Here is a 21,805-nt window from a genome sequence, read left to right on the forward strand (position 1 = left end):
AGTTTCTGTTACGTAAATGGACTTCCGGCTTTCTCTGAACGGAGTGCGGTGATTTGTTTTCGGTCGTTTCCCGGATCTGGAGGCTGTTCGACATGATCTGTGACAGGTCGGCAATCCTGCTGTCCGATCACAGCAGTGGCCGCGGCGAGGTCAGTCGGGTGGCACTGAGCCCCAAATCTGCCGGCGCGCCGCCCACCAGTCGCCGACTGCGCTCCCTGAGATACACCGTGCGCCTCTCAAACTCTGCCCGCGTGCTAGTCACGGTCAGTCAGTGGCCAGGAAACGCCCAAACGGTCACTTGAACATCATGGCTGTTAATGGCGGTCATATCGTATCATTTGTAGACAGATCTTTTCATATAATGAAAAAGAGGCATAGGTCTATCGACCTCCGCCTTCGCCTGAAAATACCACTACCGACGACTGATGCAAGGTTCTGCTGGCTGCTGCGATATAAAATATAGAACCTCCCGTGAATCTACTCCCCTGCAGCTCCCCTCCCCCCCCCCCCCTGCATCTCCTATAGTGTTCGTCCGATCGGACTCGGCGGCAGTTTCCTGGCCGAGTGCGGCCTTCCCAGTCTCGGGCCGGAGCGGCAGGTCCGTCTGATGGCTCCTCGGCGTGCCATCGGCCGCCTGACGGGCGCCGTGCCGATCCCAGCCGCTCAGAATTGCCGACGGCAGCCTCCCCACTCCCCTCCCCACTCCCCCCAGGGAGCCGGGCGACTGTCAGGTGTCAAACTGCCGTGACGAAAATGGAGGCGGCGCTCAGGCTCCTTTTTTGTAAAGCAGTGTGAAGTCACACCAAATAATTGACTTCAAACTTGAGCATAGGATATACATTATTCCATAAAGATAAGCTCGCGATGCGGTTTCTTAGAATCAATCTAACGAGAAAAGAAACAAAGCACAGTCATCACAAAACGGCTATGCATATACATATCCCTTTGATTATGGTTACATGCTAAATAATGTTTCAACATGCACATACAAATTTGCCTTTGATCTTTTTGTTTGTTGAATAGGTATATGATATGATAGATATAAAATGTCACAAATCTTATATTAGAGCAGATTTTTATTTACAAACCGCTCCATTTTCTGACGCGAAGCTCGGCAATGTTTGCCGCGGGTCTGGCGCCGCCTATTCCCCGGACAGCGGCGTCACATATCAATCCTTGTTAGCGGCGCAGCTCGGTCCGACCACCCGTCCTACAGCAGCACCTACAGGAAAACGGAGCGTCTTCTCACAATTGGAGCACTGCAGAGGTCAAGGCCTGAGGAGGAGAGAAGAGTTGGGTGTGAGGAGCAGGGGATGACATGACTTGAACGGCAGCAAGTTTGGAGCAAGAACTGTTTGGGCCGTTTGAGAGCGCATCGGCCAGTTGATATAGTATGCACATTTAGACAGGGCTTTAATCAGCTGGCACTCTAGCATTGTTAGTTTACCCTAGTGCGTCGTCTTTCCTTATCTTATGTGGCCACAATGTGTTCCATTGTTCTGAAATATTGCTCTGGCATAAGCTTTCTGAACACCCTTCACGCTTGTCGTGTTTCCACTTCCAGATGCAGCCAACAGCAAAGCATCTCTCTGATTTACCACCGTTCATTTTATTCTGTCACTGCAAGAAGGGTTGTTAATCTGCATAGAAGATGAGCGCTGTTGTATATCAGCGTTCCAGCGGCCGCCTTGAGCGCGCGAGTATTATCGCAGCTCCTTTGAAACGGGCTGCTGTTCACTCCGCTAGTTTAGTCCAGAGTTTGAATGTTATCAGAAAGATTGTGTGGCTGGCTAGCTGACTAGCAGAACATCCCAACTGAAAATGAACAAACAATCGATATGAGCGTATGCCGTGACATCTGCAAAAGTCTACAGATGATTCCACGGCTTTGCCCTACCGTTACGAATTCAGGATATTGAGATTACAAGATCGGGTGGGGTGGGGGAGGGATACAATTGCGCTATTGATTTCCAATTAGGTATTTTTTGCTGCTAATTTATCTTAAAACTTGATCCATTCAACGATATGCCTAATATTGACGTCACAGTCCTTAAAGCCCCGTGATAGTATTAGTAGCATTTATCATGCTCAAGCCTCAAACTAATCTCAGCTTAAGTGTTGGGCTTAACGCTCGTTGGGTGATAAATTATCCGAAACCAGCCCCATGTGGCTCGTTTAGGGGACACACTGACACCCCGGGAGAGCGCCATGGGTCTGAGAGATGCCCGTGAGGTCATATCGCTCACACTGCCATCTACCGTCGTTCTGGACAAGCTCAGTCAAGTGCGTATGATTCAGTGCCGCTGCCCCTGCACGCGCTGGTCATTGGCCGATGGGGGATGGGGTAAGTACTTACAAAGTGGGCGGTGTCTCTGTCGGAAAGTAGGATCAGTACGGAGAGATAACGTGAGCGGTTCGCGGCAATCAGCTGACCTGTACAGACGGAAGATCAGTGTCCGCTGGACAGAAAACGAACATTCGGTTAAAGATCAGTTAGAGAGGCAAACACGAAAGTCGATTACAAATGAGCGCTCTGTTCGACACTGACTTTATCAACACTCGGGGCAATAACAAGAAAAGCTTGCTATATATTGTGCGAGCGAATTGCAACCAAACAGCCACAGAAATTTGCTAGCATTGCCGTCTACACTTTATCACACCATCAACCGTAGGTTAGGTGTGTATATCACACCTAACCCTGCGTTGCGATGGTGAACGAGTGCACACATTGTCCTTAATTACAAGGTTTCCCATTAAAAAGAGTCAACAAAAGGCACGACACTGCTTCTGAACGAAATAACTCACATAGGTCACTACGAGCCCGCGTTTCGTTTTGTAAATGTTTTTTGGTTTTCATAGGAGAAAAGTTGTATTTAATGTTGAAAGAGTAACTATATATTAGTAATTATATGCAAAGATCAGAGTATTTCTTTTTTTGTCACATAACATGCTACACAAAAAGCCAATAACAATGTTAGAGAAAAGGTCACTTTATAAGAACAGTGTTAACTACCAGCAAAATGCCTTTTGGGCGAAGAAGGAGCGAGCGACAGAATGAGCCCTGCGCGTGAAGAAGTGCGAGAGGGTACTTCCAACTGACTTGTGCACGGCACCCTTCTAACCGGTCCATAGCATTGTGCCAACTTTGAGCGCAATCGGCCAAGCCGTTCTTAAGATCTGGAAACGTCACCCTGCACGTGCGCACGTGCAAATCAGATCCAATCGAACTTTTGCACTGCACCCTTCTAACCGGTTCCCAATCGTGTACCAAATTTGAGCGCAATCGGCCCAGCCGTTTTCGAGATCTGGAAGGGCCCCTGCACGTGCGCACGTGCAGCAGCACACTGACCGTTACACAAAGGAATGCATTGCAGTAGCGGCGGAACACCTTCGGGGGCACCGCTGACTTTTGGTCCCATTCTTCCCATGCAACGCCCATAGGGCTAATGTTAAAATGTCAAAATCAAAGCGGGGTACGGTGCCCCGGTGCCCTCCCCGTTCCGCTGCCTATGATGCATTGCCTTATATGTGCCTGCCTGCATACCAAGTTTCAACGGAATTGCCCCGAAAGTTCCCTAGTTATTGCGATGGGAACAAATTTGACACCTCTCTTTCTTTGTATTTTGCACGTGCAGGGGGTGACCCACATGCATTGTGAGTATGGGATGTCTGGGAGAAGGGATGTAACTACCCTACAAAAATTGCCGCATGCCAATTGACCAAGCATGGTTGCTGAGATATAGGCCTCTCAAAATCGTCAATTCTGCAAACAGCTTGAACAGTGAACACTGAACACCCTTGACTTTTCACGGGGCACGTGCTACGACGGTCACCCAGTTGCCTGAAGAGTAGTCAATTACGGAGAAGAAGGCATGTCCATGCCTTCCTTATTGTTGGGTAGCTCCAGAGCTACCCAACAATAAAGACCGCAGGTCAATCGGTTTCGTGGTTGCTGAGATATAAGCCTCTCGAAAGCGTTTCAGGCCGGGCCGGGCCGGGCCGCTCACATTTTTCCATTATATTGAAAAAGACTCGCTTCGCGCTTCGCGCTCGCTCGTAAATATCTGGTTAATCATCAGCTGACGTAGATAGTTTGATAAAGATTCTAAGCAATATTCACTCTTTTCTTCTAAAGTAAATAATCGCCCATGAAACCAATTTGGCTTCTTAGTTAGAGCATAGCGTAAAGCACCTCAGTTTTCGTATTGGAGACGAGCAGACCCAAATCCCTCGACAGAGGCTGCAACTGAGGACGGTCGAAGGACACCCAGGTCTAACGGGTCGACGAAGGTAAAACTGGAGGAAATTACGGCGTGCAGCACCAGAGTTTATTATGGCACTTACCTTGAAAGAGTTATTGGTTGCTCCTTCAAACTCCTCTTGTCTATTTTATTGCGCTACGAAATGACTTGAATCGGATAACATCAATCTCGAGAGGACCCATAAATGTTGCGTTCATCCCATTTGTTTGATTTCCTAAAGCCCTTCAATTGATATGCGTATTGTATGTGCTTATTTCAATAAATCCAGCTGACATTCACGTCTTCCAAAGCATTGATGCCGCCAAAATAGAAAGATTATAATTTTGTGGTAAAAAAGAACATATAAATCGCTGAGCCTTACTGATTACTGAGCATGAAAAAATCAAAAACCAATTCTAAATATACATACGCTCCAAGTCAGAGAAAATCACCTCGAACACAATTCAGCCGGTCACCGGTCGGAGATCAGTGCACCAATTAGTGGTGTCGCGTGGCTGGCCGGTGGTCCGCGGCGCGCGGCAGCCTTTGGTCGATGCCGACATGTCGCCCGCGTCGGAACCGACATGTCGCCCCCGTCGGAACCGGCACGGCGCCGGCGGCCATATAAGGGCGGGTCGGCGCCGCTCAGTGGTGCAGTTATCCAGCGGCGGGTCACCTGGAGCCGGGGACGCAGGACGGCACCCGACGGAGCACACACCACGCCCGCAGAAAGGTATGGGTGTGTCGGACACGCCGCGGGGCCAGGCCGCCGCTCAGACACGCTGGGCGAGCTTTCCGGGGGACGGTGCACGTGTTTGACCTTAGGGAAGAGTGTTATGTCGAGTAAGGGTGTTTTGGGTCGATGGAATTAACGTCGGCGTAATAACATAATATTGCGTCGTCGAGCGTAGGTCTTGTGTGATATTTGTATTAGAAAATGCGGAGTTTTAGGTGTTGTCATCGAATAAAATCTACCAAAACGGTAGCAAGCCATTCACTTGCCTTTGACCTGGTGGTTTACATTTTTTAACAAAAATATTATCAGTTGTGTCAATTTAATTTGTCTTTTCAAAATCCGTCGATATATTCAATTGTGTCTTACTTATGTAGTTGTCGCAAACTACACATTTATTCTTCAATATTCATGCCGCATGCATATTAGTTTTAACCTGCTTATTCAGCACGATTATCTATATGCATAAGAAGTCCAATGTACTAATTCAATGTGCCAAAAATATGGGTAGGGGAAAGTGGGGTAAGACGGTCAGGGTAGGTAAGACGGGCACCCCTTCTGCAGACCAAACCAATAGCGCTACGAGCAAGAAAAGTTAGGACCAGAATTGCCTTTCCCACTACACACCACCATTCAAGTCTGGTGAATTTGTGTTCAGTCGATAATCTTTTATTTTGATTTCTTTAAAACACTCATTTCATTGAAAACATCCATAATGTATTGTGCAAGCTTTTGTGTACAGCACTATAGAGTTAAAAACTCGCAATCACTTGTGGTACACTCATATGCCAACAGTGTTCATTTACGGCGGATTTGCTTTGTCTGCATCAAATTGTCCACAGCGAAAAATCGTGCTGAACTTCTGACATTGAGTTTGGGGTAAGACGGGCAACTATGAACCCAATGGGTCTGTAATGGTGAAAATATTTTTGTTGCTGTAGGAAAAAAGAAGCATTTCTAATAAGAATATGTTCGATTCCGATACTCACAGACATGTTAGCAATATTCCTTCGGCACAGTTTATTCTCGAATAATGAATGTGAAAAACGGTTCTACATGGCTTCTGAACTAGGGCCTATATAGGAGCATACGCCTTCTGCACGAATCTCGTATACTGCCATTTCCGAAGCACTTGAGACCAACGAGCGACTGTATAAATGCGGCTAATCTCGGGCATTTGTTGCGAGCTGCGCTGATCGGTGAAAGAAGCTGGCCGTCTTGCCCTACCCATGTGACCGTCTTACCCCATGGGGTGGGGTAAGACGGGTTTTTGCAAGGTTTTGCAAAAATAGCTGCAGTTTATTTGTTGAATCAGGTCTAAGTCTCATCTTCTGGCAAATGAAAGTAAAATGTCTGAAAAAGGTTTTCACCCAGTTTCCCGTTTCTATGATGTTTCTAACCGGCCGAAAAATGGCTCCAAAGTTAAGGTGCCCGTCTTACCCCACTTTCCCCTACCAATCCGACTAATTTATCGTGTTCATGCCCTGTAAATATACACAGGTGTGCATCGGATACTTTTTTCTCATCAGTTGCCAAGTACCTAGCATCAAATGATATCATGAGATAAGAATTACTTATGTAGATCCAACTACAACCAATATACATACGCCTCTTCAGTTGATTGTAGTATTTTTCCCTTTTCGAAACAATTTAACCCATTTACGCCCTTCGTTGCGTTTTCGCAACACAAGCAAGCGTCGACGTGATCAAATCTTGAGAAGTGTGTAATGGCGTCTCACCGATGAGACAAGTTTCAGCGCGTTTAGCATGGTTGTGCGCATGATGCTACGCAGTTACAAGTCTGTGCGGCCGGTAACTTACCGTCCAGAGCTCCCAGAGGGAAGTCGAAGGTCCCGTCAGTGATGACGTCACGAAAACCAAAATAAGTAGATTAAGTGATAAATTATATCGTAATGAATAATGTGTGAACATATTCTGCAGAGTCCCTACAATAGCTAGAATATGCATTTTATTAACAAATTATGCTGCAAATAGGGTTTGTGACTATTTTCAAATATGACTACAGTCGTGTTGCGGTAACGCAACGTTGGGCACATCGGAAAGACAGGGGTGTTGCGAAAACGCAACGAGGGGCAAATTGGCAGTGCAGCGGAAGCATAGGAACATCAAATAGACTTCACTTGTGGTACGCTGTGGGTTCTTTCCTTCTCTCCCCAATCTTCCTCCCTCTCTTCCACGCTTCCCCAACTCTCTCCTTCCCTCCCCCCTCCCCCTCTCTCTCTCTCTCTCTCTCTCTCTCTCTCTCTCTCTCTCTCTCTCTCTCTCTCTCTCTCTCTCTCTCTCTCTCTCTCTCTCTCTCTCTCTCTCTCTCTCTCTCTCTCTCTCTCTCTCGTTTTGTAGTCGTGAGGGACGTGTAGGTATGTAAAGTGCAAGGTGCATTTGCACGTGAATGTTGCGACACGTTTCACATTAACTCATTTAAACAGCTATCAAACACTCATTTCTTTTTCTCTCGCAGATTATCGGGCTGTTCACTAACTGCAATGGGTTTTCGAGCATCTGAAAATCGTATGGTAGGAAAAGGACCTGCATCAAATGGTCGGCGATGCTAACGGAGCTGAGAGATAGCGAGGTACTTTGAAAATTGGATCTACTATGTACTAAATAATGGGGACGTAGTCTGGTATCAGACGACAGATAGGCATTGTCATTCTCTGGATACAATCCGCTGACCCTTACTTTAGAAAAGATAACTCCCAGAGTCGGCAAATGTGGGATATGCCCCCTCGGGGGGGGGGGGCAACAGACCCCTTCGGCAGGGGTGATGAGGGCGTCTGGGAAAATAATAGTTTATTTTTAGAATTCATGGTTTGCACGGATTGATAAGGTGGTTGATGTGAAGCATTGCTTGTTTGTTTACTGAGGGTAGGCCTGTCTAATCAGACCATTTTAGAGCTAGAAGCATTATTGGAATTAGGGAAAACATTGGTCTGAGCGGGCATGGTGAATCGTCGAGGCTGAGCCCATCCATCCAGGCCACCCATGAACCAGCCCCACCCCCCTTCCCAAGCACTTACGGCATCCGGCTACAGACCTGTGCTCCTATGGGAGCTGCTCGAATGCGATATATAGTTACCCGTCCAGCTCGAAACAGGGGTTGAGGCATGGAGGAGAAGGATTCTACTATCCTGGAGATGGAAAGGACGGATTAACGGAACACTTGGAAAGTGTGAACTGCGTCGAATCACTGGTCTGCCCTGGCATTGTCTCGAGAGAGAGGTTACAAGTGAAGGTCGCTTAGAGTGGGACAATGACAATTTTGTATTAGGTGTAAAAGTGATAAAATGGGTCCTGGGAGACACTTTAAGCCGAGTTGTTATGACGCGCTACGCCTTACGCGGGTAATTTGTGAAAGCCGGATAGGTTCTTTTTTTTTGCTAAGAGTAGGCATGACTACCCTGCATTTGAATTTAACTTTACTCCTAGGAGGGTGGTTAACAATGGTATTGCGGATAGGCGCTTAGGCGAGGCACAGGTTTACTCCCAATCCTCGGTTAAATTGTTTTCTGTTAGGGGTTCTCATATGAGAGGGTAATGGGCTAATGGCTCGGCTCTGTCTAGCTTCCAAAAAGAAAGCACCGCCCAGGGTACGTGCCAACCACTAGGTACTTTAAATGGACAATTGTTGTTGATAATGACCGTTTGTTGCCATCTCCCCGTTCGCGAACCCTTAAGTTATGCTTCCTCATTCAGGCTCTTAGGCGGGTAATAAAGCATGAGGGATGTGGGTTCCGCATTCTCCAGCAATATTTGTCAACAGTTGGTGAATTATTACGGAGCGAGCGGAGCGAGCGTAGTCTTTCCTTAGATTAACGGAAATTTCTGAGTATGAGCGGCCGGCCGGCCGGCCGGCCGTGGTCACGCTTTTGCGAGGCTTATATCTCAGCAACCACTTGACCGATTTACACGCGGTAATTTTTGTAGGGTAGCTTAATTCCTTCTACCAAGTATTGGACTATTCCCGATGCATGTGGGTGACCCCTTATGCACGTGCCACGTGCAAAACGAAGAGGTGTCAGTTTTGTAATTGTTGCAATATCTCGGTAACTACTTGGCCGATTGCGCTGAAAGTTGGCATGTAGGTAGGCACCCACTAGGCACTGCATATACATGTGCCAGAGTTGGGGTGCTGCTGCACGTGCGCACGTGCAGGGGTCGTTTCCAGATCTCGGGAACGGCTGGACCGATTGCGCTCAAATTTGGTACACGGTTAGGGACCGGTTAGTAGGGTGCCGTGCACAAGTCAGTTGGGACCCATTTTGCACGTGCGCACGTGCAGGGTGCCGCTTCCAGATCTCGAGAACGGCTGGGCCGATTGTGCCCAAATTTGGCACATCGCTAGAGACCAGTTAGTAGGGTGCCGTGCACAAGTCAGTTGGAGGTACCCCCTCGCAATTTCGCACGTGCAAGGCCCACCCTCTCGCTCGCTCCGTTAGTCGCCCCACAAGGCGTTATACTGGTATGTTAAAACAAACTAGCATATACGGCGGTTTAGTGTACTTTATGTCCGTCTGATGTGCCCGTCGTTGCGTTTTCGCAACGCTGATGGCGCCCGGTGTGCCCTTCGTTGCGATTTCGCAACGCACGTTTTTTACGTTTTTCTCGAAAAACTTTTGCTGCCGGCAAAAATTATTTTCGATTCCATGCAAGGCCCTGGTAGAAGCGTAACATATCTTGATTTCATCAATTTTCATGATGGTCAATATTCCTGGGCATAAATGGGTTAATTGTTGCGGAAGGTAGGTATATAAAAACAAGGTGTGTCAACATTCCTATCGTTTACGTGACAAATCTGATATTTTTCATAAAAGGTAGTCTGGTTTCAAGCATAGTCTTATGCTGCTGCTAAGCTTCGCACCATAGCATGCATTCTTCAGACGCTGTGAACGCCATTTTACCTCAATATTTTACATAATGGCTATCTCGTGGCCGTTTTATGAGAACCAGGCGGGTGCTTTCTATGCTAAGAGATCAAACAATATGCAGGCACATGTTATAAACATCTCTTGACTAGATCTCCTTATCCATGCTTTGGGCTTTGGCCACGACGAAATCTCGGTGGAAACCGGATGGAGATTACGTGCAGCATCATTGCTCCACTTCTGTTTAGAGACGTGTTCTGAGCTCCTAGCTACCACTGAGGCAGTGCTCATTTCATTGAGATCGTTTATTCACAATTGGAAATGAAGTAGCAAATTAAATGTTCACTCGATGTAGTGCTTAGAAACGTGTCGGAAGGCGAGCCGCTTATCGGATAAGCAAAAAAAACTTGGTTAATCATTCCATTGTTTATTAAAATCGTTTGAAATCAGGTTCGCCTTCAGCTCAGTCCTTTGCAGCTTAGCCATTTTCTAAGCCTGACCAGATGCACTTATAGTACCTGGAGATATAACAACGCAAAGCTCTTGCTTTCCTTTTACGCCTTCCGCCATGGTCCTTGATGGATTGCTTTCTCTTGACCTGGACATCTATTTAGCTTGATTGGGTTCCACTTAGGCTGGTACATACAGTGCCCACTGCCCACCTCAGGTAAACCCCGTGTTCTTTAAGTTTCTCAGTGCTTGTGCGAGGATCATATTAAAGCATTTTGATTAATGATTAATGACCTTACCCTCGTAGTTTGAAAAAGTTAGATCAAAACACTTGTTTATACAATAAACAAGTGTTTTGATCTAACTTTTTCAAACTACGAGGGTAAGGTCATTAATCATTAAACCCCGTGTTGTTGAAGACCGGATAGATCATGATTTCCCCCGGGCTCAGTTTGTTGTTCTAAGAGCCAATCGTTGTCCGAATTGGTGTTTGGGTTAAATGTTCTAATATCATGCGTTGCGGAGAATCGTGCTCTCGTCTTCTTGCTACGTGGAAACAATTGCTGGTGTTGTGAATGTCCTCTCTTGCAGTCTTAAGTACTTTGAGATGTGATAGCACACCAATGTGTTGATTTAGGCAGAATGTCTGGCGTACTGCGGTGCAGCATATTTTGTGTACTGCGGCGCAGTATGTCGGGCGTTTACGGCGCAGTATGTCGACCGTCGGGTGTATTACGGCGCAGTATGTCGGGTGTTTTGCGGTGCAGTATCTCGGCCGGGTGCACTGCGGTGCAGTACCTATGCCGAGGTCGTGTGTCGAAGTGTAGCTATCGAATAAGACAGCGAAGCATGCTTCGATAATGAGAACGGAAAGGCGCATTAGGGTGCAATAGTGAGCAACATTCGGCACAGCAGTTGAAGTCACAACCGTTCTATAAAAAGTAAGAAATGCATTGACCAGATTTGTTATATGTGCGTAAGCGCGGGGATTTACCGCATGTTTCCTTCCAAACGCACAGCACGGTTCGCTCTTATTCTGGGGAGTCGACTGAGCATGGCTCTAGCACAATGTGGCATTTCATGGGCGTAGTTGTGTTGTAAATAGATTACTTTCTAATTGATTGCGTTGTGCTCTTTATATGAGACAATAATGAGCACTACGATCTTCCATTTATATCGTTAATCAATGGCCATGACCTTTGCTAGTTGAATCCCAGAAAGAAGATATCAGTACATTGCATTGAATCTTGATGTTTGATCAATTATGTTTGATTAGTTCGTAAACTTTACATTTCATAGAACTTCTCTAACGTTTGCAGCTGTACTCGAATACCACAACTCTCATAGGTATTTATTCTTGGGTCTAGAAGGATGCGGTTTTGGCTGAAAATGGAAACACGATAAGCCATTGAAATTAGCTACGAAATCGATAGCAAAATTCTCGTTTCCCAAAATTTTGCCCCAAGTTCGACAATATTGAATGAACAATGAACATATAAGCTGAAGCTGGCACATCTAAATCCATTCATTCAAGGGAGTGGGATTCCCCACAGTCTGGATGACCTGACCAAACCGACCAAACATTTTTCCATAATTTGTGTCTTTATTGATGACAATCTACACTGCCAAGGGTTATATCTCTAAAACGCTTGATCATTTCGCCTCTTGGCATCAGCATTCCTTTATGCGATTGGTTTTTATCGCCTATGAACATTCATATATGCCCATAGCTGATGTTGATGCTCATTCTAGGAATCTTATGAGCCATGATGCTGATCGTAAATTATCCATTAGTTTTGTTAGCAATACTTTGGTGGGGTCACGACACTAATGGCCTAAACTTTGCATTAAGTTAGAGCTGATGACAGATATAAAGCTTTGGAAGCGTATGTCTACTTTCCATGACGCTCTTAAGACGGTGACTTGTCATTAGATGACAAACTATTGCTATTTTTATCAATGTCGCACACTGAATTGTAAGTTAAGTTATTTGAACATTCCCAAGGATTTGTCTTCTCTCAAAAGCTGCAGGCCAAGATTGGGATGAGTACAACGAGTGAGGATTACGACGGACATTAGTTACATGGCTCGTTAGCCCTGCCCCATCCGACTGAAGCCTCGTCAATCCCTTACCTATTCGGGGCGCAGCAGAACAGGACTATCCATCTCGGCAATTGGAGCGACATAGTCTGCATTGGGCGTCAGTAAATCAGCCTGTCGGATACTGGCCGACCGGGTCAGGCGCTGGGCGCACCGCCGGCGGCACTGACTCGCCCAGACCCGACCCAATTAATGACCCCTGCCCCTCCCGGACCCCCCCCCCCCCCCCCGGAACCGCCGCCGGCTGCCGGCCCGACAGCCGCGGCGGTCCGTCTGATGGGTTCCAACACCGGCCGAGATCAAATTTGCATGTTAGTCCAATCTGCCGGCGGTGTAATGTTGATCGGGATGGCCGGCGCGGCGGCGTCTGACCCTCGACCTGCCCCCCTCTCGACAGAGTAATGGTGCGGCACGTGACTGGGCTGGGAGCAGTGGCCGCGCTGGCCGCGCTCGTCTGCTTCGCACTCTGCTGGGTCTCAGCCTCTGCCGCCAGTCTCCACCTGGACGATGGAGAAAGGTAACAGTTCCTTCTGTAGCCTGCTGCGGGAATCGTTTAAGCTTTAAAGGCAAAGTGAATCTAGTTCGGGTAGCACTGGATCATGATATCGCTCATTATTCGCTTATAGCATCAGCTGAAAGAGCACCAAACACCAGTGAGTGCCGTGAAGCGGCTTACCTACTCTTATTTCGTGTCATTTTTGCTCGCAACGCCATACATTTCTGTTGTGTTTTATCCAGGGTATTATCATTTTCTTTTTTGCAACAAAGTAGACGTCTAGTGGTACGTGATTCACGCATGACGTCACAGAAACCCCTTTCATGTAATATTTTCATAATTTAATACTGATACGCAAGGTTTTGTGGCCACGCCTAGAATAGTGGTATGTAAGCCATATACTTTCCCTTTTGATCTCGGTAGCTCAGTGACGGGCTGCACTCTCGCCACAAGCAGAACGCTCCTGCCAGCAGCAACGTTACATCAGACACAAAACAAGCGTCCTTGAATAGAACTGACGTAACAGGCCTTTACACGAGACGCACGAGCGCATCAACAATAGCTTGTTAGTGATGTTAACACCTTCAGCATCAACTTTTTGTCGTTCTTCGTCTTTAGATTTCAAAACATTTTGCGACGCTTTTCAGAATTAAGGTAACGACGTGGGCATCGTACAGCCTGCTTTCGAACGTGAACTCGAAGGCAGGCCAGAATTGTGAAGAATTGAAAGTCAGCTAAAGGCTCCGTGCACCTAAATACGTCAGCTCATTATTTGTTCCCCTTTAGTGTCGCTAACAAAAAGCAGCAGCTTTAGCCACCACTGGCTGTTATCCGTCGCCATTGACCGGGTTCTGGCCATAGTATCGAGCGTTGTGAGACCGCATGTCTGTTCGGTATTGATGTGTGTCACCCTCTCAGAGTCCTTCACCTGGCCGAGTTCCTATGGCTGCTGCTCAGAGCGGCTGAGAAGGCGCATCGAGCGCCATACAGCGCCGCTCTGCACTGCCCGCCCACGGTGGGACCGCAGCCACGCCGCGCGGCACGTTCATTCAGCTTGATTGGCCGTAAATGAAAGGCATTGTTAGCGCCGTTATATGCAAGGTTCGGCCGCGTGACACCGCACACACCTGGCCACATGTTGGCCGGTAATCAGACGGCTTCAGTACACCTATCGAGCGCATGTAAACATATTTACCCATCACAGGCGATAACGGATTAGAACCGCGGGTGTGACGGGATGGACAGTATTCAACCTTCAGTCGCTTGTGATACAGATGAGGTGCTCACCGCAAAGCCCTCCATCGAATGGCTCATTCATCGATACGGTTGACACGATGGCTGCTTTGGATGTCTTTGGCTTGCGAGGAAAGCGTATGCTCGAACTACCGAACATATTTTAGTGAATTTATAAATGTTTTGCATATAATTGTAGACAGGTTCACGAGTTATCGCAACATCCAATTGTCTTTGCCTCGATACGGGCTTTGCTCTACAGTAGTAGTTTTGCATTTTTCCTCACACAAAACGTGCGATTACTACATCATCAAAATATTTCGCAAGTAATTGTACAAAGCAAGGAATTTCATGGTGTTATTTCAGGTGATTTTGAAAACCGATTTCTTATTGTGTGCGATGCGATGCACTACACGCAAAATTGGCCCCAGTTTCCTAGAATTCCGGCAAGATGCCCATGAGCTGCTGTATCCATGCCTTGCTTTGGACCACTGATTAGATCGACAAAGGTCAGACAGCGTCGATGACAATAGAGTTACGCAAAGCGTTCGATAGCGTTGATCATGATACCCGGTCTCTAATAAGCCTATATGTCTGAGATGGCCGTACAGCCCCCGCCCACGACATCGTGTTCAGATCTGTCTCAGCGGCCGCGGGGGTGGATGCGGGTGGTCTCGGACCCGAAATCGATGTCCTTCAAGGATCAATGCTGGTTACAGTGTTCTTGGTCTAGCTAAATCAGACCCGCTCATCGCTGTTATTTTGATCGTGTGAGCTGCGTGGACAACACTTGTCGATATGTCAGCAATGGGCAATGGGCATCCGTCCCTTATTCTTCAAAGGAATAAACTGTGAAGCAGAAGATTCAATGTCTGTGGCCCAGTCGCGTTTGACTGAGGATTCAAAATGTAAGCATATAACTATGATTTATTTCATTTGGGACTTCGCCGACACCGCGAAAAGTTCCCCTTTCAAAATTGTTTCATCCGTTGGTTCAAAATATTGGTAATTTTGTTGTATAGGTGAAATGAATCCTAGGGCAATTTCTACCGAAATTCGAGTGTCTGCTTAGCGTTTTCTTGATCAACAGGATTTAGACGAAATTAACCGATCTTTTCAACGTTCAAAAAACGCACTTATCGAAACACTGCATGATTGCCTTCGCTGAGTATGGAATTCGCAAAAGTTGTCTCTGCCGTGGCCAGGAGTAATCGATATGGAGCGTCTAGTACCTATAGCAGGATCGATGCCACGTCTGCCGACAACTCATACTAATCCAAAATGGAAAAGTTGTACAAAAACGTGATTACCTGAAGTGATTCTCGATTGAGCTTTCATCGAAATGTGAACAATACATGTTCGCACAAGGGCTACATGTCCGGTAAATACACACAAACTAATCTACTAATCAAATACATAGGTACCGGTATTTCTAACTGCGCTAACTTCAACCATCTATTGACCACTCAGGGATCTTCCCGGCGCCAGTTTGAAACACAACTGTAGCATGCATTTGTCTGACTGTGTCAGCGTCATGTTTCCACAGAAAACCATGGATGGACGAAATGGAGGCCAACCTACAGAACGACCTCTACCTGAGCGAGCTGGTCAGCCGGCTGCGCGCGCTCAACGACGCCGAGGTGGCCGGACTCGCCCAGTACGAAATAGATAATTATTTCCGGAAGCACGTACCCTTCTTTCACCTGTACAGCCATGTGTCGGCGCCGCCGGCCGGCGCCCAGTCGGTCCTCGCCGGGTAGGTCTTCCTTCCCTCGCCCGCCTGCGCATCGGCGCGTCGCAGTCGACGTGGCTGCCTGTCGCCTGTCCGCGCATGCGCACGGCCCGTCATGGCCGGCCCGCAGTCTGGGAGAAGTGGCCGACTATCCAGAGCTTGGTTTGTATTTGTCTGAATAGGGTCCCATCTGAAATCCCTCTTACTAGATTCCGTATAATATTTCTTAAATACTTGGCACTGATCGAAGTTTCTTATTATCATTTATCCGTGTCCTTATCTTATCCGCATAGCTCCTCCTTCTTATCCACAAGATCCATGCTAAGATCTACTGCCTTAACCATATGATAAACACCTCCATTGGAGTCCCAGCCTTTTTCAACAGGTATGTCCTTGCACGGACTTTCATGCCATTGGGGGCCCAAATCATATGCGTATGTGATACCTAGACATGGCGATGTGCTACTCTATCGATGTGTGCGCTGTTGCAATCTGTTCCAGCTCGGGTACCGTATAGATGGAATGTCACCCCGCATGGTCAACATACAACTGGTTGATGTGATATAAGCGTTTGATGAAACTTGGTGCATTATTATCTTGATTAATCGTGTCTTATCTTGGTCATGTCGTGCTTATTTGTTGTTGCATTATACCTAAAGCGAAAAGAGTAAAGACAGACGCACCTTTGCCGAATACCCTAGAGACAATTGAAAGTTTTGACTTATGAGTCACATATAATCTTCTTGATCTTTTTCTTGCACTTCAGAGCTTCAACTCTTTTTGGCTGCTTTCATTTATCGTCGCGGATAAAAAAAAACGTTTCGTCGCATCAAGCAAACAAACCGTTAAGCCATAGCTTAACTCTTATTTCCTTTTCAGCAAGCGCGGTTTTGACTTCGGCCTGGGCCGCGGATTCTCGGCCTCCCAGGCCGCCAAGCACAAGATGGGTCTGGAGGCGGCTGAGTTCCCCAGCGGCCCCGGACGCAGGCGGCGCTCCCTGGAGCAAGACCTGAGGCACTAGATGATGCAACACTCCCTCCGCTCTCCCTCTCAGCAAACCCCCTCCCTCCCCCCTTCCGCTGGACGACGGCCGCGGTCAGCTCCGCGGCCTGTGCCGCTGCGTACGGCGCAGCCGAGTAGTTCCGCGGTCACTGATGCGTCTAGCAGGACCTACTGCAGCTCATTCTGAGCAGGATTTTGTGAAGAACACTCCTGGCTTTAGTAGAGAATATGCTAGATCGGCATAGAGCAATGTCGCAACGAGAGAGACAGCTGCTGGCGGGATAGCGAGTCCATGGACACACTAGAAGAGAGGCTGGAAATGAAGGCTGAATAAAATTCGGTTATCACTTTTTCCGAACATGTAAAAGTGATTTATTGAAATACTTACTTCAGCGAGAGCCATACGACTTGATTTTACTATCGTAGAATGAAGTGAACAACAGGAATCGCATGCAATTTTAGGGCGCCGGCTAAACGGTTTTTGTGTTGTTGCAGCTAAGTTGATTAGCCCGGTGAATGCCACTGCATCAAGTGTTATTGATGTGTTGTTAGTGTACCTGGTAGTACCCAATTGGCGTACTTACGAGATATACAAATTGTGCCACATTGCATGTACCTATATTTAATGTTCAGTTGCTGGGTACGAGGGGTCCACTGAAAAATGTGTACGAACAGCTTTGCTGGTCTCAATGCGAGCTTACCGTTTCAGAAACAACGACTACCAAAGACACTGAGCGGCAGCTGGCCTATTATATGTCTATTTTAAGGCCACATCCATGGTAAAACAAACCTTAGGGATGATGTTCGGCACTGATTTTGGACAGCACTGTCGACAGACAGGCAATGAAGTGTTTTGCGGGTTGTGATGGAACTACCCGCGTGATTCAACTGATCGGCTTCTCACTCTGGATATCGTAGACATGCTGTATACATGATTGCAGATTAGAGTACCCATATTGTGTTACTCCATTTATCACGAAATAAACATATTTTGTTGAAACTGTGTGTTTTCTGCCACAGCCAGAGGAGAAATGTGCATAGGCAACAGCAGAGATGTAAAATGTGGAATTGATGGAACAAGCCACACCAAAATTACTTTTATAGCTAAAAAAAATGCATAGGTATATCGTCATACGACTCTTAATTAAATCGCATATAATGCGAACTGTAAACATCGAGCAAGCGTTAAGCAGCTGTATATGATCTGCACTGGCAACGTCGATCTTTAAAATCGCCACTTGCCACCTCATTAACTTTGTCGTGGCTAAACCCGGCAGTTGCTGGGGTATTTCGCCACCCGCCATTTACTGATGGGGGGGGGGGGGGGCGTTAAACGCCCCCAGCCGACAGCTCGAGAACCAATAAGCGTGGCGAAACGCACGAGGCGGCAAACAAAAGAACACGACAAGACGCTTCAGCTAAGCACTTGAAAGTTGAATTTCGAGGTCAGGTCGGGTCAAGGTCAGGTAAAACACCTAAAATCGGGCTTTCGGTAGCAAGGACTTCAGGCCAGAACCTCGTAATGGGCGCCTCTCGTGATAAACTCTGTCAAAACTGTGTACAATCCTTCATAAAAGGCCTAAAGAGTGTCAGATCTATGTACGGGTCAGTCAAACATATGCCAGGGTCAAGGTCAGGTCAATCAGGTAAGCACATATCCCTGAAAATCGAAACTGGTATTTGCAGTCTATGGCACTGCAAATTGGTTGAAAAAAAAAATTGGTTGAAATTCAGAAATTATGACGTCATTAAAACCTCGATATCTAAAAAAAAAACTTCCGACCGATTTTTCCTTAAACTTCGTCACAATAAACTTCAATGAATTCCCTACAGGTACCCAAAACTAAGCGCCCCTTCGGCGCGCCGTTTTATGCTATATCGCGGCGAAAAAAGTGGGGGGAGGGCGTTTAACGCCCCCCAGCAACTACCGGGCTAAGCCGTCAAGGTTTTTTACCAATAGGTAAAAACTGGGAGACGCTTGGCACCGCCACATATCAGCGTAGCTTGAGGCGTACTGGCAGTGTGTCAATGAACTTGAACATCAACCTGCACACCACGCTGAACAATCATCGATAGAATGACACAAAAAAAATGGTTCCTATTGTTTACTGAAGTCAGCAGACACTTGTGTCATGTATGGATGGATTTCCAGCGAGTTCATGATTGACATATCTTCTATCGGTTGCACGACTTTCTAAGGAGTTCAAGAATGATGAGCATCTCACATCTCTAAAGCCAGCGCTGTCGTATAACATAAACTGACAACTCAAGCAAAATTTCAACAACTGCTTATCGTCTAAACTATTCTGTGTTTTCATTTGAAACTGCAAGCTGTTACCGTCAATCACCAACAGCAAAATTAAAAACAACAGTGCATCATATGAAACACTTTAAAACAGGCTGCACCCAGCGTTACTATTTGAAGCATAAATGCCCCATTAACTAAGCGACTCAAGAGTCGCGTGAGTCCCACCTCGCTGGGTCCTGGAACCGCCTGGCTGGACTGATCAATTATTTCCAACAGCCAGAAGGAGCTATCACACCGCACGTGATAGGACTCATGTGATATAGACGCGTCATGACCGAACATAAATCGTTACAGATAGCCAGAATGGCCAGTCATTTGTCGTTGGCCTAGCAGTGGAGACGGGAAGGGGCTCAAGTTACCTGGGCGTGTATGTGCCATTTGTGTGATTAAAACCGGCATAAAATGTCGGCTAGATTATCACACGTCAGATACCGCTAAATAAAAACAGTTGCTTGTGCTCCCACACTTCCAAAATTCCCACCACATGGACTCGACGAGGTTCGGAATGAGTAACTTATTCGATGAAAAGAAGATTATAGGTACGGTGGAAGGAAGAAAATATCGAAATTGTTATATAATACAACTTGTTTTGAACTTCATTCCGATCAGAAATATTGGGCACGCAAGAGTATCAAAATGCGCGGCAGTAAAAGTTGAATGTTACTGGTGTTTGCCATGAACCCGCTGTATTCCAATGGGTTCAATCATTCTTTATTCTTTATTCTTTTTGTTTATTAGCATAAAAGCAACCACAGGCTCATGGCTCACTTATGGGCAGAGGCGGATCCAGCTCAGAGTTTTTCTTTGGGGGGGGGGGGGGGCAAACCATAACAATTTATCGATTCTTTCCATGCCTCGTCCATAGGCGTAATGTTAAAATTATGCCGTTTGGGGAGGCAAATGCCCATTTTGCCCCCCCCCCCCTGGATCCACCACTGCTTATGGGTGCAGTCACAGAACAAATGTATAAAATTGGACACACGCAATCACACGCACACACACACATACCTACACATAACAGATATATAAAAGCAACACATAAACGATGACAAAAAAACATGGATGACTACCCTAGGTAAAAACTAAGTAAAATAACACCGCTAAAATAACACCGCTAAAATAACACCGCTGCCTTCCACTGCCATCAGAATGCACCCTGACCCTTAGCAAATTTAAAAACCTGAGATCTAAAAGCAGATGTTGAGTAAAAGAAATCAGCCGACGGTGCGTCCTGAAGGAGCATGTTGCATGTGGCCGGAAGTCGTGATAAAAAACTTGCGCACAGAGTTAACTCTTCCGCCCGGCACATGGAACAAGGCAGTGTGCTGGTTTCGCCGGCAAGGGACAGCCATTTTTTATGAGCAACATTTAGTATCATGTGCAAAATCATCTATCCTTCACGCTGAATTTGAAAGTGGTAGGAACGGGCATGGGATACTACAAAGTGCTTAGTTGCAATGTGTGTTTTTGGTGGAAACTAACTAACCGTGCCTACCTGAATGGCAGTCCACTTGGTGTAAATTATTCAAATAGCAATCTGTGTTCCCTGGAATGTGAGAACCTGATGGATCTCTTTAGATAACGATCGTTAGACTCACTATCAGGGAAAGATTGATTGTGTCTATAAATGACACGCGTTCTGACATTTACTTTCACTGTATTACATGATATCGATTATTGATATGTCAGTTGAATTATGCAGACAACGATGCACAGCTACAGTATTCACCAATGTCATGTATGTCTGTTTTATGTCCCATGGTAACTGATATAATAAAGGATATGTGTTATGCGTCATAAGGACAGATTTGTTGTTCGCGCACAGTTATGGATAATCAAAACCTCGCATTTCGATTCCATTTAAAAACAGATATGCTGGAAAATCTACAAGTTAGTGATCAACAAACTGCATTTAACGTCTTTCTTTGGTTCCTCATCCCCTCTCAAAGCATATCGTCAAGCATAACACCTTGTTTTATGTCTGCCAGTGTTGATTGTGAGGTCGCACTATGATGAGTCGATCTTCCCATCAACATCGCTCAAGTTCCTCGTACCTACTAAAAGACAGCAAACGAGTCGTCAGCCGACGTCCCGGGCCCATCTCACGGGCTGACCGTATGGAGGGCCCGTATCTGGCTCGTGTTATCACGAGTCAGAGAATTGACGTTACACACCAGCGGGAGGTGCCGCCTATGTTGTTGATAGTTTGGAGGATCGAGGCGACCCGTGGTGCCCGAATGCTCACTGTCGACAACCCTCCTTTGACTGCTTGAGAGGTGAGGGGAGCCCTCTCTGATGTGATCCATCGGTTCGGTGTTTAGATAAGGCTTAGCTCATAGCTGTAGCCTGCCGCAAGCTGCCACCTGGTGATGGTAGTGGAAGTCAACCAAGAAAGTTTCGTGTAGATGGCGCATCACGCGATGTGGCTGGATGGAGTCACCGGTCTCTGATGACCTGGCGCTAGCCTGAGAGCACGGGAGGATCGCACAAGACCCTGAGAAGACGTTGTTTTGGCGCTCAGTGAGACAGTGGGAGGTGTGTGTGGGATGGGAGCCGGAGGGCAAGGATGCAACGATAAACAATCTTTTCTGAAAAGAGAGCTCAGCATTTGAAAAGCTAGAGGCCCT

At 46.7% G+C, this 21,805-nt stretch overlaps 1 protein-coding gene across 1 annotated transcript; it reads left to right on the forward strand.

Annotated features, from left to right (window-relative positions):
- Positions 1–4,896: 4,896 nt before the first annotated feature.
- On the forward strand, positions 4,897–17,870 carry LOC122373434 (diuretic hormone class 2-like). Its single transcript, XM_043351496.1, has 4 exons — positions 4,897–4,974; positions 12,805–12,924; positions 15,683–15,793; positions 16,748–17,870. Exons 2-4 carry the CDS (start codon positions 12,809–12,811, stop codon positions 16,887–16,889), a joined length of 369 nt encoding a protein of 122 aa, XP_043207431.1. The 5' UTR covers positions 4,897–4,974; positions 12,805–12,808; the 3' UTR covers positions 16,890–17,870.
- The last annotated feature ends 3,935 nt before the right edge of the window (positions 17,871–21,805 follow it).

This window comes from Amphibalanus amphitrite, unplaced genomic scaffold (genome assembly GCF_019059575.1).
Source record: "Amphibalanus amphitrite isolate SeventyFive unplaced genomic scaffold, NRLGWU_Aamphi_draft 001495F_arrow, whole genome shotgun sequence".
Taxonomy (NCBI): Eukaryota; Metazoa; Arthropoda; class Thecostraca; order Balanomorpha; family Balanidae; genus Amphibalanus; species Amphibalanus amphitrite.

Excerpts from the sequence above, each read along its gene's own strand:
- LOC122373434 (XM_043351496.1), top strand. The coding sequence starts at position 12,809 with ATGGTGCGGCACGTGACTGGGCTGGGAGCAGTGGCCGCGCTGGCCGCG. Across the intron at positions 12,925-15,682 it reads CACCTGGACGATGGAGAAAG|AAAACCATGGATGGACGAAA; the intron begins GTAACAGTTCCT and ends ATGTTTCCACAG. Across the intron at positions 15,794-16,747 it reads GAGGTGGCCGGACTCGCCCA|CAAGCGCGGTTTTGACTTCG; the intron begins GTACGAAATAGA and ends TTTCCTTTTCAG.